This window comes from Danaus plexippus, chromosome 15, assembly GCF_018135715.1.
Source record: "Danaus plexippus chromosome 15, MEX_DaPlex, whole genome shotgun sequence".
Classification (NCBI taxonomy): domain Eukaryota; kingdom Metazoa; phylum Arthropoda; class Insecta; order Lepidoptera; family Nymphalidae; genus Danaus; species Danaus plexippus.
The window spans coordinates 5,363,070-5,379,768 of record NC_083547.1 but is presented as its reverse complement, the minus strand read 5'-3'; the positions used below and the strand labels follow the sequence as shown (position 1 = coordinate 5,379,768).

At 31.2% G+C, this 16,699-nt stretch overlaps 1 protein-coding gene across 3 annotated transcripts; it reads right to left on the bottom strand.

Moving 5' to 3' along the window:
- Positions 1 to 2,638: 2,638 nt before the first annotated feature.
- Positions 2,639 to 16,233, bottom strand: LOC116766486 (nascent polypeptide-associated complex subunit alpha, muscle-specific form-like). Of its 3 annotated transcripts, XM_032656341.2 has the most exons (9): positions 16,076 to 16,233; positions 11,694 to 11,895; positions 10,492 to 10,623; positions 7,971 to 8,150; positions 7,237 to 7,496; positions 4,467 to 6,591; positions 4,122 to 4,328; positions 3,880 to 4,004; positions 2,639 to 3,726 (listed from the first exon to the last, which is right to left on the bottom strand). In XM_032656341.2, the coding sequence occupies exons 2-9, from the start codon at positions 11,797 to 11,799 to the stop codon at positions 2,920 to 2,922; spliced, it is 3,942 nt and encodes a 1,313-aa protein (XP_032512232.2). In that variant the 5' UTR covers positions 11,800 to 11,895; positions 16,076 to 16,233; the 3' UTR covers positions 2,639 to 2,919. The 3 variants fall into 3 exon arrangements, with proteins under 3 accessions (XP_032512232.2, XP_061378940.1, XP_061378939.1); XM_061522956.1 differs by lacking the exon at positions 4,122 to 4,328; XM_061522955.1 differs by lacking the exon at positions 7,971 to 8,150.
- Between the last annotated feature and the right edge of the window lie 466 nt (positions 16,234 to 16,699).

Genomic DNA, 16,699 nt, shown 5'->3' with positions numbered 1-16,699 from the left:
AAAATCGCAGTTAACTTACGATTTAAGACAAGTTATACACAAATATATTTTTTCAAATATTTCTAAAAAATAAATATTTAGGAAACACTTATATCAAATAATTAAATTTACATTATTTTTTTTTTAATACATTCTTTTATATTATATATGTATTTATTGGAGGCAATCTAATCAACTAATAATATAGGTATTTCATAAATTGTTATTGTTCCAATATTTGGCCACCACAAAATTAAGGTTCAACAGCCAATTTCTTTAATGCAAGGTTCGATGTTTTGACGTCGAACTTTGGTAAAGATAGGAAACAGCCAATAATGCTATTATAAGAATCGTATCCATTTTTAGTTTATTTAAAAGAAAACGATTTTTCATTTCCCAATAATGGTTTACAGGTAAATATATGTCGGTTGCTATTACAAGCGAGTTACATAATTAGGTTAAGTACTAGGTGTCACCGTCCGACACAGACAACACGAAACCACGTTTATTTACATAGTGACAAAGCGATTACCCCAATCTCGATAATAGGCTGTAAAAGTAACAGAATTGATTCTATTTTTTTTTTATTTTATATTTAAAAAGTTATATCAAAATAACAAAGTATTGTATTAGTTTTTGTATTACACGTGTCATGTATTGTATTATCTGATAACAACAGTTGACGATGAGATTTACGTCTCTCGCTTCTATTTTCATAATCAGATCTTAAAGGATGCATAAAGTTGTACTTTGTTTACAAGATGGGACGGTTAAATAGAGAAAGTTAAGATAATAACAAAAAATTAAACGTCTAACAACAAAGAACCTCTTTTCTATTTTTTAAAGGAAATAAAGGAAAACAATAAAAGTGAACTTGTAAGTCCAGAACTTTGACCTGAAGGAGAGTACGTGCTGTCATTGATAACTCAAAATTGCATTAATAATACTAATTACTTTAATAATTATAATTACTAGAAGTTTTCGTGAGAAACAACTTTATTGCGGACTACTATTTCACACACTCATTGTGATCAATGGTTAAAACAATAAAAAAAATTGTATCTATTTACGTTCATATTAAAAAACATGTCACTGAGTGAAATCGCCAAATCATAATTGACAAGATTTTTAAACTTTTAAAATCCTTTTTAAATTAATATTAGGTACATTTATTTTGTGCATTCTGAAAGTCTGTTAAGATATATATCTCGATACATCCATATTATATCAACATATCCATATATCCATATAGTCAGATGTGAAAAATAATAAAAATAAAAATATAAAATTATATCACAATATAAACTAACTTATAAAGCATGCAAACTATATTTGTAGAATTAAAAAAGTAATTTTGAAATACTCATCAATGGAGATAAAAATACATATTAAAGCCATCTGTATTTTCCTTGTTTACAATTTTTTTTATCAAAGTAAGCGTCAAAAAACCCAAACCCTTGAAAAATTTATAACTATTTACATTTCCTGTGTTTTTGATAATAAGAAATGCTATTATTATAAGCGACGTGTTTCGTTTTATTTCTCAATAAAAAACATTATTTTTTCTTTACATTTAGCATTATTGGTTGACTAGGATTGTTTATTTTTTATACATTTTTTATTATTTCTCATTGGTTGTTTTAATCTACGAAGGAAAAGGTATTTTCTATAACACAAAGTAAATATGATTTTCCGGTTTATACGAGTAAAAAATTTTGTATTTCATTGCTTCATCAGTTATTTCTAAAACTCAAATTTCTCCGTTACATATTAAATCGTTTCAAGGTCATATTGGCAAAAGAAACAAATTAATTTTAGAAGCAAAAAATAAGGCTTATTTTTTATGAATGAGTGTGGAACCCATAGAAAAGATAAAAATCGATTTAATTTGATACAGCTCAAAACAGCACAGGATAGTTAGCCAACTTTGGAATTAAGATGCAGAATTGAAAGAAAATGCACAGCAAAGTTGAACCCCTGCCATCATAAAATTTTTGGAAGAATTGTACTAATTTTTTGGAGATGTCAGAAAAATCATTCTGTTATTTTAATATCACAAGAACTTAGTGAGTTCATTCCCAATGGAGACATAACCATAATTCCCCAGCATAACAATTTTCATTTATCTTCATGTGTCCTTGAGTTACACAACACTGTTATTATTCTTAATTTAAAAGAGAACGAAATAGCTAGGACCTATCGGTATTATAAATAAAAATATTTATCATGTCTTAATATCTAACAATGGTCTGTTAACTGCGTGGGTGAACAATATGGTTCACTGTCCAGTTATCCGCAGTCCATACTACTAAACTTCCGTTAACTACAAAACTCGCTCGATTTATCAAACGAAAACATCCTGTTCATACAATGAAAATAATTGTTGATAAAAATATTTCATATTATTTATTTAAGTCCTCAATATTTCTGCCCTTACAGAAACAAAACATTGATACTAGCTTTTGATAACATAATCAGTTATAGATCCTGCACGAAATCTAAAATAACATTCTGACTTTTTAACTGAGACCCAGATAACATTACTAGTCTAAATACATATTGAAAACAATATGATGCGATAAAGGTTTGGTTTTGTTGATTTATTTTTTTTTTGGAGCTAAAAATACGTTTCAATATTAGTTAACCATTGAAAAACTGATTATAATAATAAAGACTTTAATGTAAAATTATAGCGTTATATCATTATTAGTAAAGTTAAATTTAGTGTTCATTTAGATACACAAACAATTAATCAATAACAATTATAAGAAACAAAATAAATAAATAATTTTATTACAAATAGCAGTAACAAGCTCTAGCATGTCTCAATATAAATAGAATATTGTTTTATTTAACCTAGTACTGCGGGTCAGTGAGGTTATCCAGGCTTATAAGCATATAAGACCCGTCGTATGTTTAATCGCTATGTTAAATTTTCAATCATTTAGCGCCGACATCGCGTGCAGTTACAACAGTATTGGTTCGAGTGACTGTGGTCGTAGCATTCGCTGTTTTGGCTGATTTTCCCATTTTTTTTATGGTTGTTGTTGTAGTGGTCTGCGCAATACCACCGTCTGGTAAATGCTGAATATCACTTCCAGTACGAACTTCCTCGCTAGATTTCTGACTCTGCTCATGAGCGCTGGAATTGTTTACTCTTTTATTAACGTTTTGCAGGAAGCCATCCTTTTTAACCACTTCGCTACTATGCTCCTCAGTACACGACGCCCCTCTTACTCCGCTACCAGATATATGAACAGCTCCATTTTCAACCGGAATGACTTCACTATTCTCATAACGTTCAATAAATCCATTGCCATCAGATTTTTCTATTGTATAAGAACCTCGTCGAGGCTGGGTTTCAGGGACCCAAACTATTTCTTGGGTGAGCCTTTCTTGAACAGGCTCCGGTGTAGCTGTAGAACTTCTTATTTCATTTCTAACCTGTGTCACATGTGTGTGCATATTGCGAGTATCATTATTGGAATCCATAGACTCATACATAGATTGTCGTGAATTTGTTTCAGGTGTTCTGGGTTGGTTGACATCGCCATTTGTTTTGATCACTATACTTTCTTTTTCCCAAGTTTGGGACAAGTTTCTGTAATTATCGTCGTGCACTTCTTTCTCAACAGGTTTTTTCATTGTTTGCATACCATGACGAGGAGGTTCAATTGGCTTAAGTTGACCCAGAAGAGGAGAATGTTTTATTCCAAACGTGATTTGCGGGGTTTTATTTATCTGTACCTGTAAAACATAATATATTTTTTATTCATTGATAAACATATTTTCTTTGTTAATATAGTAATAATTTTTTTTGTAAATAAACTAAATATATATATTTACTTATTTATAACAACTTGTTTTATACAAATAACTAAACTATACGTAAATATTTACTTTCTCCGGAGAATATGTTCCTGGTGCGGGTATTCTACAACGATCATCCTTAGGCTCTTTCGGACGACCTACCATAGTGTAGACGGGACTCTCCAGTACAGATGGAATACGATAACTATTGGGAGCTGAAAGTGAAATTAAATTCTTTCATCATGAATTCATATTATTATCTTTCCAATGTGTTAAATTATAGTTTTACATCTATTATATACATATACATATAATTTTCTAAAAATTCCAACCTGGCGTATCAGCATATTTGTCAGTGTGAATTTTAACGCCAAAAGTGTATTGCGGTGAGTACGTCAAAACAAATTTATAGCCTTTTTCTGGGTTATAAGCCCCGGGAGCGGGAACTTTAAGACGTTCATCTATCGGCTCTTTATGTCTTCCAGAAATCGTGTATAGTGGAGTTTTTTGAAGATTTGGAATGGTGTAAGAGTTAGGTGCTGAAAATAAAGTTACGTAAAGTTACAGAAGAAGGGAAGGTATAAAGTTTTGGTATATAAATAAATATATTATAAATGCACATAATATATATATGTATGACCTTACACAAATGCATTAAATTAAAAGAAAATATTTACCAGGAGTATCTATAGCTTTTATGTCATCAGGTTTGATTCTAAATGTATACTGTGGAGCACTGTGTAAAAGTTTATCGGCCTTATCAGGGTTGTAATTGTTGGGGGCTGGATTATTATCTGATTTATGTGGATTTGTCTTCATTCTGAACGAGTATCGTGGTGCGTTATCTAATAAGAGCTTGTCAGCTTTTTCTGGGTTATAAACATTTGGTGCCGGGGTATCATTTATTTTGGCATCCTTTCCTTTCGGTGATAAGCTATATGAAGGGGTATGTTCTAAAATGACTTTATCAGCCTTCTCTATATTGTATGCATTGGGACCCGGTGTATCTGGTTTTTTGTTGTCTTCAATTTTAGGTCGGAATGTATATGCCGGTGAAGTTTCATGTAAAACTTTATCAGCCCGATCAGCATAATAAGCATTAGGAGCCGGATAATTTTCAGTTTTTAGTGGTGGTCTTTTGATACCAAAACTGTACTTTGGCTCGCCACTGCGTGGATATTTATCTGGATCATAGGCATTAGGAGCAGGTGTGTCAATTATTTTATCGGGGTGTCCTTTTCCACACATTGTATATTTAGGAGATTCATTTATAATATGTGGATCGTATGCATTAGGTGCTGGGACTTCAAAACATTTTGGGTCATTACTTTTACCACCCATTGTATATCTTGGACTATTTTGAGGTAAATGTGGATCATAACAATCAGGTCCAGGAGTAATAAACATTTTGGGATCATAACCTTTTCCACTTATCGTGAATTTAGGTGCATTATTAGGTAAAGAAGCATTATAGGAGTTTGGAGCAGGAACATCAGGAAATTTTTCATCTGGACCTTTCCCTGACATAGTGAATCCTTGGGAGTTTGAAGGTAAATGAGGATCGTAACAATTAGGTCCAGGTGTATTGAATACTTTGGCATCGTGACCTTTCCCTGTTAAAGAGTATTTAGGAGTATTATCAAGTAAGCGCGGCTCATAGACGTTAGGTCCAGGAGTATCAGATGGCTTAATATCATGTCCTTTTCCATACAAGCTATATTTTGGAGCATCATCTTTAAGACGAGGTTCATATGCATTAGGTGCTGGAGTGTCACTGAGTTTCCCCTCCAAAATTTTAGGTCTTAACGTATAAGCAGGAGAAGAGTCGTGAAGAAGTTTGTCAGCTTTATCAGGGCAGTATGCATTAGGAGCCGGCACATCTTCAATTTTCGGAGAAGAACCTCTGCCTGCCATGGTAAATTTTGGTGTACTATCTAATGAATGTATTGACTTTTCTGGCGAATATACATTAGGTGCAGGAAAATTATCAGTTTTTAATATTTTATCCTTTGCTCGAAACGTGTAAGCAGGTGAGGATTCGTGTAATAATTTATCCGCCTTATTAGGATTATAGGCATTTGGGCTTGGAGTATCTGCGATTTTTTCAGAGTGACCTTTTCCACTTATTGAAAATTTTGGAGCACTGTCTAATGAATGCATAGACTTTTCAGGCGAATAAACATTCGGAGCTGGTGATTCACTCCTTACATTTGGATGGTCTTTTACCCTAAAAGAATATGCTGGAGTGCTTTCATGTAAAATCTTATCAGCTTTTTCGGGATTGTAACTGTTAGGAGCAGGCAGGATATCCGTTTTCATCTGACATCCTTTACCCAATATTGTAAATTTTGGGCCACCATTTAACATGTGCAAAGATTTTTCTGGAGCATATACATTAGGAGCTGGTGTATCCTCAATTTTTTCAAGTATTTCCTTTGATCTCAGTGTATAAGCTGGTGAACTTTCACGTAACAATTTATCAGCTTTTTGGGGGTTATAAGAATTTGGCGCAGGGGTAACATCATGTTTCTCCGCAGTTCCTTTTCCAGAAAGAGTATATTTAGGACCGTTTTTCAAAGCATGTAAAGATTTTTCCGGAGAATATACATTCGGTGCAGGAGCGTCCTGAACTTTTATTATTTCTGATTTAGTTCTAAAAGAAAACGCTGGAGATTTTTCTCTTAAAATCCTATCTGCTTTTTCGGGATTATAAGCATTAGGCGCTGGTATCTGCTCTATTTTTTGAATTTTGCTAGATGACTTTACTGTGAGCTTTGATGATTGTGTACGATGAGACTTAACCTGGAATTTAATAAATAGAAATATAATTCACACCTCACAATTACAAGTTATAGATTAACAAAAATAGGTTTCTTTACAATAGTAGTTACAGTATTATACCAATTTAATAAATTATAAATCAATTTAAATTTAGATTATTTTAGATATGAAGAACGATTGTCCATTATCCTTATTAGAAAAATCAGTTTCTTTTTTCATAAATAAGTAAAATTATAAACCGATTCAATGATATAGGAAAGTAATAGTCATGTTTCTAAAACGGTTAGTGTATGAAATTTTTAATGCAATTTATATTTCATGTGTTAATTTCTATCATAGTCCTAAAAGTAATATCTAAGCAACAACAACAACATTCATAGCTTGTTACGGACAATTTTATTAAATAGCAGTTATTTCTTCCGGCGCAGGATAGTTAACGGACTGTCCGATGTATTGCGAGTGGCGAATCCCGAAGGTATGCGCCGGAGCCCAAGGAAGATTCACGCATACCTGTTGTTAGTATATGAATTATGATATATTTAGATGGCATTAATGAAATTATTAATAAGGAAAGTAAAACTTGAAACTATATATATTGTTAGTTAGAGATATAAAGGAATGCGACACGATGTTAGACAAGCTTAGGCCCAATATTTAAAGATTTACTTTTTCCGGACAATAGACTCCTGGACCAGGAACAGCTGCGGTTGGGGGCTTCAGCTCCCGTCTAGGTGCCATCGTGTAGGCTGGAGGACGTTTGGTAATAACAGATGCCGCTTTATCCGTCGTGTAAGTGCCAGGACCAGGCATCGGTGTCTTCGACTCGATCGTTTTGCCACGACCCGTGATACTGAATGCCGGTGCCGCTCGCTTGCTGCCTTCTCTCGCTTCTCCAAGAACAGGTGGCATAGAATAAACGTTAGGCGCTGGAATTTAATAAAATATAAACTAAGTATGTCGTTTTTTTCAAATTTGGCCTTTTACAAAATATAAGCAAACACATTTAGTTATTAAAACTTGCGACATACAAATATATCATAACAAGGCAATCCATGACAATTGATGAAGGTAGTAACGATAATGCAAGAAATAAACGTTAATAATTGAACAAAACAAAAGGAACCTCTAAACTCTAAAGAATCATCTTAACAGTACACTAAAAAAATATATTTCTCTACCATAACTTAATGTATGAATCCATAATACTTGACATAACAACATACCTTACCTACATACTAATATTACAAAAAAGAAAGGTACAAATACTATTCAAAAATACGAACTAAATTGGAGTATGATATGAAACAGCATATTTTCAGTGCGAAATACAACAAGGAACAAACACAAGCCAAGCAACTAAAATCAAGAAACTTTTAGACACAAGCGACGTTTAATGACACCTGGTGTTTTATTTCCAGCCTGTGGGGGAGAAACGCGAAGACCTATCGAGAATGCTGGAGCATGATCAAGAACAGCTCGAGCAGCCTTGCTGGGCTCGTAGTCGCAAGGAGCCGGTGTAGGCGTTACTCGAGGTGGTGGCCATCGACCATGCAAAGACGCCGCCGGGCCCCCCGCCCGTCCTATATTTAACCCCGTATATAATGTTAAAACTAAAATTTTGCACCCTCGTCATTTTTGAAATCTCGATACCATTTTATAGCAATGTGTTTAAAATGAAACGAAAAATAATATTTACGTGAACGAAATAAAAAAAATTTTTAAATAGGTATATTCCATGAAACTTATTGACAACATATACGAATACTAAAATTTGACATATACTGCAGTAAATTCTGAATATTTAATTCTTTGAATAAATATCACCCATGAAAGTAACGATTCAAGAAGTATAATAATTCAAAAAATATATAATATAAAATCCTCACAATATCAACGTATAAAAATGTTGCTTATATTAGAATCAAACTATAAACAACATAGTCATCATAGAAAATTTATATCGCACGATATTATAAAAATATTCATGGAAAATAACACATAAGACTAAAGATAATGCATTATTGACACAATATTTCATCTATTTTATTATGAAGACACTCACTTTATAAATATTCCACTACACTAAACAAATTCGTTTCAAATCGAAAGACTGGTAACAGCTGTCGTTGAATTATAACTGAGTGTGTGCGAATAAACCAGATCAAGCAGACCACTCAGGGTCCCTAGACACCTACACGTTGACTCACAGCCTCGATCACCTTCATATATACGGACTTATTTGGTGCCATCGAACAAATACACTCAGGAACCTATCCAATGTCACTTATGAATACGAAATTTCCAGAATAACTCTCATAGTCACAAATTAAATCATTCTATGCAATGATTAATCCTCATTGATGTGAGAAATAAAGAAGGTATTGTTTACTTAGAAATATCATAAATAATTTGTGTCAAGGTAAATGCGACATCATATTTTATTTTAAAAGCAATCATCATAACTACAGTTTAACTACTTTAAACCACACCCCATCAGAGGGGCGAATATTAAACATTGCAGTCGACGAGGTATGTATATGTAAATTTTGGCCTACTTATACTTACTAAGACCTACTTCCTTCTGCATCATTTTGATTTATTGCAAACAAATTCCATCAAAATAATTTTAAGAACAATAAATAAATTTCAAAATACGTCTAGCATCATTATTATTTCATTTTTTTTTAATATTACATAGAATAGGGGTTTTTTAAGTAAAATTTTATTATTCCTCTATAAATGAAATTATTGTAAAACATAGATTTACGGATCAAGTCAAACAATAACTGAAAAGTTTTTTTGTATACCCAGCTATAAAAATAGATAATGAGTTTATAGCTACATAAAACAATCGCTCATTAGCTCTACTTGTATTATGAATAGATCACTTAAATGTCATTAGGCATTCAACGATTGTGGGCAGAATAAGAATGAGATTCCGGTCACTGACCCGTAAAAATTTTAAAATTGTTCTTTTTTAATTTTAGTTCATAATTGAGACGAAACCAACCATGTTTTTTTTATTTTGTATCATTAGAACGATGTAAGTCAATTTCACTGATAATCTATATGAAATATGAATTCCATAATATCACAAATTCTTATATATATTTCCTTTAAAATAATCAAACTATGTTTATATTTGGCATTATAATATTTGATTTTTTGACATTCAGTAAAACCACAAACAGTGTTAAATTGTTCGGAGTTGACAAATAATGATTATATGTTTGTCGGACACATTGTTTTATGTATTATATATTTTTAAAATTATTGATATAAATAAAAAAAAATGCATTTCATCTCTACATAAATCTTTTCTGTGTCAAATTGGATATTACATAAGTTCTATACAGAAAAAATTCATAACATCTACACGTAAGTTGATTATAATGGAATAAAATTTGTTAAAAACCATAAAAATCAAATATATTCTCAAGACTCCTCAAACAGTAAAAAGATATCTATGAATACATATGTACTTATATATGTACGTGTAAATTATAAACATTTATTTAGTCGGAATCTCTCTATGTTTGCAAAATTTCTAAGATGTATGCAAACATAGTGTCATTGTCAAAAATATACTATTAGTATACATTTGTTTTGATTTATTGGTATTCTTTATTCATCTTTAACATTGATAGATCTTTGTTATTTTATGGGAATGGCAACGCTTTCAATCACTACTCGGACTATATTAGTCAAGCAGCCTTGTCAGATGTCAGTAGATTTTTTTTTTACTCTATACAATTCAACTGTCAAGGATAAAAAGATATGAATTCTATTCTCCAAACAAAAAGAAGTACCAACAGTTGTTAATGTTTTTTGTTGCATACCCTAAATATATCCTAACATATGCATATTTCTTATATGATTTAGCGCCTAGAAGTATTTTATGGTAATAAATTTTTTCTTTACCTTTAGCTGTCATGCCTTCCGTGTTGTAAGAAGCGGGACCGGGGCCACTCTTATCCTTACCCGCAGCTTCCAATTTCTGTCCAAACGTGAACGCTGGTGCTCTAGTCTTTCTAGATTCCGGCGGAGGTTTACCTAGAAAATGCAGAACTACAATTCAAAAACACAACCAAAAAAAAAGAATTATAGTTTATATTTAAGTATTTTATTACTTCCGACATCTTGCTCTTTACTAGAAAACATAAAGAATTATATTTTATACATTTAAACTGAGATCGAACGAACAAACCTTAAAGTTTTTTAACTCACTATGATAAGATTTTAACACCTCAAAACTAGACAAACAACTTTATGTAGTACCAAAATGAAACTGATGAAAATACAGGTTAGCTAGCACAAAATTTTGTTGTAAATACAATAACAAACTTGTTCTTGTTGCTTGTTATTGGCTAACTAAATGATGTCACTTTGTGTATGAACACGGGCAAGGTCGGTGTTTGCGGCGATAATCTCACAACCTCCGGTGATGTCAGCTCTATAAACAATGCGCCAAATTTCAAATAAATACATTATGCACAAAAGAAATACGTTACCGTGACAATATTTATATTGTATAGAGTAATTTTTGAAAAGAAGTATGGAATTCCCAAGTAAGTAAAAAGTTTATCACCATTTAAATAAATAAATATATAATAACATGATGTCGATTAATCTACCTTTTTAATAAATTACTTAACTGTAAACATATAAGATAACGTGGCTTGAACTGTAGGTTTTAACAACGACCTTTTATATTTATAACTAACATTGTGAATACGACTCTAAGATAACGCAAATCAAAGCGATGACAGCATCGAGCCAGTTTTTTATTACCTGAAGGTCATTGACTATATCTAAACAGTGCTGTATTTACATATATGGAACTTCTGTTCATCGAAATCAATACGGAAATTGTCTTTGATATACGTATGTACATATTTTCATTTATTATTTAAAGTAATAGGTAAAGAAAATCCTTCACCTCCATAAATTAATTTCTCTTTGAGTTTTAACTAATAATCTAAAAATATTCTTATGACAAAAAATGTTATGTATTTTTCCAACTACCAAGCTCCTTAGAAAAAAAAAATTCGTATCAAACAATTTCGCTAGTTTGATTGAATGAGTATGGAATTTGAAAATTTCTAAAATAAAATTTACTTTACCTATAAGAGAAGGAAGAGAAACGACAGCTGGTCCAGGACTAGCAGTCTCCGCAGCGATGGGTCCTCGTCTTTTGGTTGGTGTCCAAGGGTTCTGACGAACTCCCATCGGTGTTTCACAGATAAATGACTGTTTGATTAGCGAAGACTCTGTCCGAATAGGCCCTATGTTCGATCTCCTTCGTAAACTTCCTTGGGTTAGTACCTTAAAGTACGGTATACATTAAATCACGAATGTATTCTTATTATACGGTGTAATAATCACTAAGAGTAACACTAAGAGTATTAATATATATTAGAGGAACGACTTATTCTACTTCTTTTAATAAAGGTATTACCGATTTCGCTGTACTAGCTGTTGATTTTAGCGATTTTGTTGCATTCATCTTAGTAAATAGAATAAATCACGACTTAATGAAGGAAGAAATAATCAAAAAATTATAATAAAAATTATATAAAACTGTTTATTCAAAATCTTTACAAAACATAAATCACAAATTGCACAACATTGACGTTATTGACGTACTATGTCATGATGTCAATAAATAAAAATGAATTCACAGAAATGACTTGTTTAAACTCAAAGAAAAAAAAATATACAGCTTTAATAATTTTATTACATTTTTAAGCTATGCTTCAAGAATGAGTTGCAAATAGAACAAATTAACATCATAGCTTGAACATCTTAATGTAAAGATCATTAACACGTATCACACGTATCCTCTGAGAACACGTTTCCTAATCCTTTACCAGCTAGCATCTCGTTTCTCCATAGCAATAAGAACTGCTTACGAAATTAGATCCCATAAACAACACTGCCTTTATAAGGAATCAGAGAATTTTATTCTCGTTGGAGTCTGCCTAATAGGGACAAGATCATATCGAATCTCAAGAAAAATCAACAACAGCTTTCCATTTATCTTGGTATAATATATAACGTCATATCTATTTCAGTTTGTATATCTATAATTTATACAACTGTAAAGCTTTGTTTGGACATATAAAAATAATATGTTTTTTTTAATAAACTCGAACTTATTTTTTAAACAGTATCTTCGAGAATGACCAGGAAATTATAAAAAAATACATTTTGTTGATAAGGACTGAGAGTTATTAACTTCGTGTAAAAAAGATACATTCTGACAAAATACCTGCTCTAAATAAGAATGATGTCAAATGGAGTCTGATTGTTTAACCATAAAAAACTATTTTCTAAAACATTATAATCAACAAGTGACAATTATCACTCCCTCAAGTGATATGTTATAAGCCTACGCGAAATATCATATTTATATTCGCCTCCGTATCGCCTACACCTTCTATTACGGAAATGATTTTTAGAACAACTATATAAAACATGTTAGTATACAAGTATGTTATTATATAGAGCTATTTCTTAACTATAGTTTTAAGGTATTAATTTATAAATTTCGTATTAAAATTAAAAATATTTTATCAATAATTTTTAACTTTGCATATATTGAGATCTAAATTTTCGCGAGTTTTATTCATTTACATAAATGAAACTTCGGTTCGGTTCGGTAATGAAGTTTCGGTTACTTTTCAGTAACCGGGGGTATGTAGTTTTTTACAAAAATAAATCATGCGTAGTTTATCCGAAAAATACTAGTTTCATTTGCAAATATTATTTTTATTGAGTCCATATTAAAAATTTTGCATAAATGAAAGTTAAGATTATATCACGTATTAAAAATCGGAATATTGATTTCTATGTTAAACAAATTTTGCGTGAGATCTATCGTACTATATTATTTATCTTTGAAATATCAATTTTGTTATTCATTTAAAACGTGTTTTCGTCGTTTATTTTCAAAATATATATTTAGAAAGTATTATATTATATTTTAAAAAGTTTTATTGTTGTCGCCTACCATAAAAAAATAAAAAACAAGTCATCGCGTCCAAAAAGAAAATCTAATTCAGTACCAGGCTGTGCGAGTCGCTGTCGTCGTGAAAAATGAATAAAATCCTATTTGGGCCATTCGTTTATACGGTCTCAGTATTCGCAAACCCACACAGCACCTTTTCCTTATACTTAGTTACGTAACCGTATTTGGTATGTGTATCATATTTGTAACTTATAAATAGTAAAAAACAAGAAGGTGTTGTTGAATTTCGTGGTAGTTTTTTTAAATTCTTTCACGTTCGTTTAGAGTTTGTAATAAAAAAACAATTGCATTTTGATAATTTTTGTTAGCGATATTGAAGTTGATTACAATATATATATATATTTTATATTGTCCTTAATAGATTTTTTTCAATCGGTCCTATTTAACTGATATTTATTCACCTGATACAATATGTGAATGGCCTTAATCAATTAAGACAAAATTTATAAATATTTAATTGGAAATATTCCTTAGACGATGTTGTGTAAATAGTATATTTATTACGTCTTCTAATTAAGAATTCAAATGCTGTGGACTTGAATAATATGAATTATAAACACAACAAGCGTTTATATTATAATTATACTCTAATGCAATTAGCAATTAAACGATGAAATGTTGCTTGTACACAAAGTGAATTATCCATCAAAGACGACTAATCAATGAGATCTTAGTTACATATATATAGATAAAAGGTGCTTGTCTAATTTTGTCGATGTGAGACCAATTGAAGGTGACGTCATTATTTGACCTTTGTAAGTCAATTCTATAACACTTTACAGTAATACATTAACAAAGCTCTTTATCAAGGTCGACGATCAATGCAATCTCTCATTCAATGATATTGTACACTAAATAGAAATATGCAGTTAGAATTAAACGTTTGTTATTCCTTTAATAACGATGTGATTAAATTACACATAAAATTTAAATTAAAACTTTTATTAGATTAATTAAATATGGTACTTAAATAACTGTTGTTTGTACTTGTTTTAAGGTTATCGTTAAGTAAAATATATTTTTAACTCCAATTTTATAAATTTTAACTTAATTTTATTAATAAAAATCTATATTTCACTTATTTGATGCTAAAGTGATTTCATGATGGACAAGACTACACCTTTTTTTTCTTGGGGAAATGCGTAATGAATACTCCCTTGCTTGGGGAGGAAGAAAACAAGGAGACTTAGGTTGAACTCTCTTACTGAAAAGGACGCACTACCAACTGAAACCTCTTGGATGCCCCACTCAAGGCTCTTCTCCTAAGCCGCAGGACCCGCAAGACGATTCTACTGTGGTCAGACAAGACTACCCCTTCTTCATATTAAAATTAAGAAGCTATATAATATTTCTAAATTTATAAAAAAAAAACCTAAAGTGAATTCTTAATTTGCTATAATCACTTTCATGCTAAAATAGCTCATCTTAACTTTTTGTTACATAAATCATTTGCATATAAAAATATCCAACTGTGAACATCAAACGGAGGGAAATTTCGAATAAAATTTCGAATAACACAACTTTCTGTTAAAATAATACGGTAGATTAATCGAACTACACTTTTATTCCCGTAAGAGATAAAACTGCTAGCAAGTATCTTTCACTAAAACACTATTGATAATTTGTAAAATAGTAAATATTATGGATGATTATAAATAGTCAGAAATAACAAAACGAGTATTTGTTTGTTATGTAATAATAACGGTATTTGTAAATATATGCTAATAAGTCAATTTAGAGCCTGCATAATTCGCAAATGTATGCAAAAATAATAGAGTGTGGCCTCCGAAGTCAGAACGGGCTATGCTATAGTCTGGAACGGTCCAGAACAAATCACTGCTCGTTTGATATAATTGCAAAACGTTACCTTGCCGTTCTTTATAGACTATTTTATGTGTCTTACTAAGTGAAGTGGCAATAAATTTCTATTAAACTGATTCAACGATGCAATTATTCTTTAAATAATTCCTTTCATCACAAATTGTTTTAGATTGACCTCTACTGTTATCAACTCGTTAAACGAACGTCCCAGACATGATTTTTTTATATTATAGGATTAAAACAGTTTTTCCGTTCAAATACTAAGCAAAACCACGAATGTTTTGTTAATTATAATGTTAAAATTATATTCCCGTATAATACCCTCTTAAAATATATAATATTTGTCTATATTACACATTCCTAAACGATTTTTATGTCGGTTAGCTGATATTTTCACGGAAATCAAAAGCTGTATTTAAATTAACAGAATTTAAATAAAATACATATACCGGATATTTCGAGGATATATATACACTTTGATAAATACACACTGGGTCTTACTATTGAAAATATACATCCTTGAATTTGTGAGCCATATAAACAAGTATGACATCACTATATAACTGGAAATGTATAAGTCTAACTTAATTTTTCATTGAGAAACTATTATATATATTAAATTATACTCTGTTAATTACATGATAATCAACTCACCTACAGTACACCGAATGAAAATTCAACTCGTACACACTATATATAAATAAATTTAATTAAAATAAATGAAATACAATTAATATTTTCGTTCAGCGAAAGCTGTCGTTTGTATAGCGCTTGGTTCGTCGCGGTGCACTGCGGTCGAATGCTTGACAATTTTGCGCCTTGCGACGCCTCGCACTGAATGGAAGTGTCGTGGGCGATTCCCGCCAAAACCAGTCGCCTTGGTTACGTGACAGCATCATCATCTGTTTTCATCCTTTTCTTTATACTTGCTTACTATTATGCTGTTTTTTTTAATTTCGTTGACTTCTGAATCCAAGAATGGCTTTATATTGTCACCTTCAAATCAAATCAAAATCAAATCACCTTTAAATAGCTACTGGCCAGCGCATTGATGTGGAAATCTTATCAGAGCTGGCTCGAGTTGGTTTGCCTTGTAAGATTAAACAGCCTTCAGTTTAATTCTCAGCGCACTTGCAAAGAAAAGCCACTTCTTAATTTCTCCTCCCTTTACTCTCTAATATATATTGCAGTGGGCATTTTAATTGGAAATGTCCATTTAAGGATGATACCCACATGACGGCCTGTCCGTTTGTTACTTTTCATAGGGTTAGAAATAAT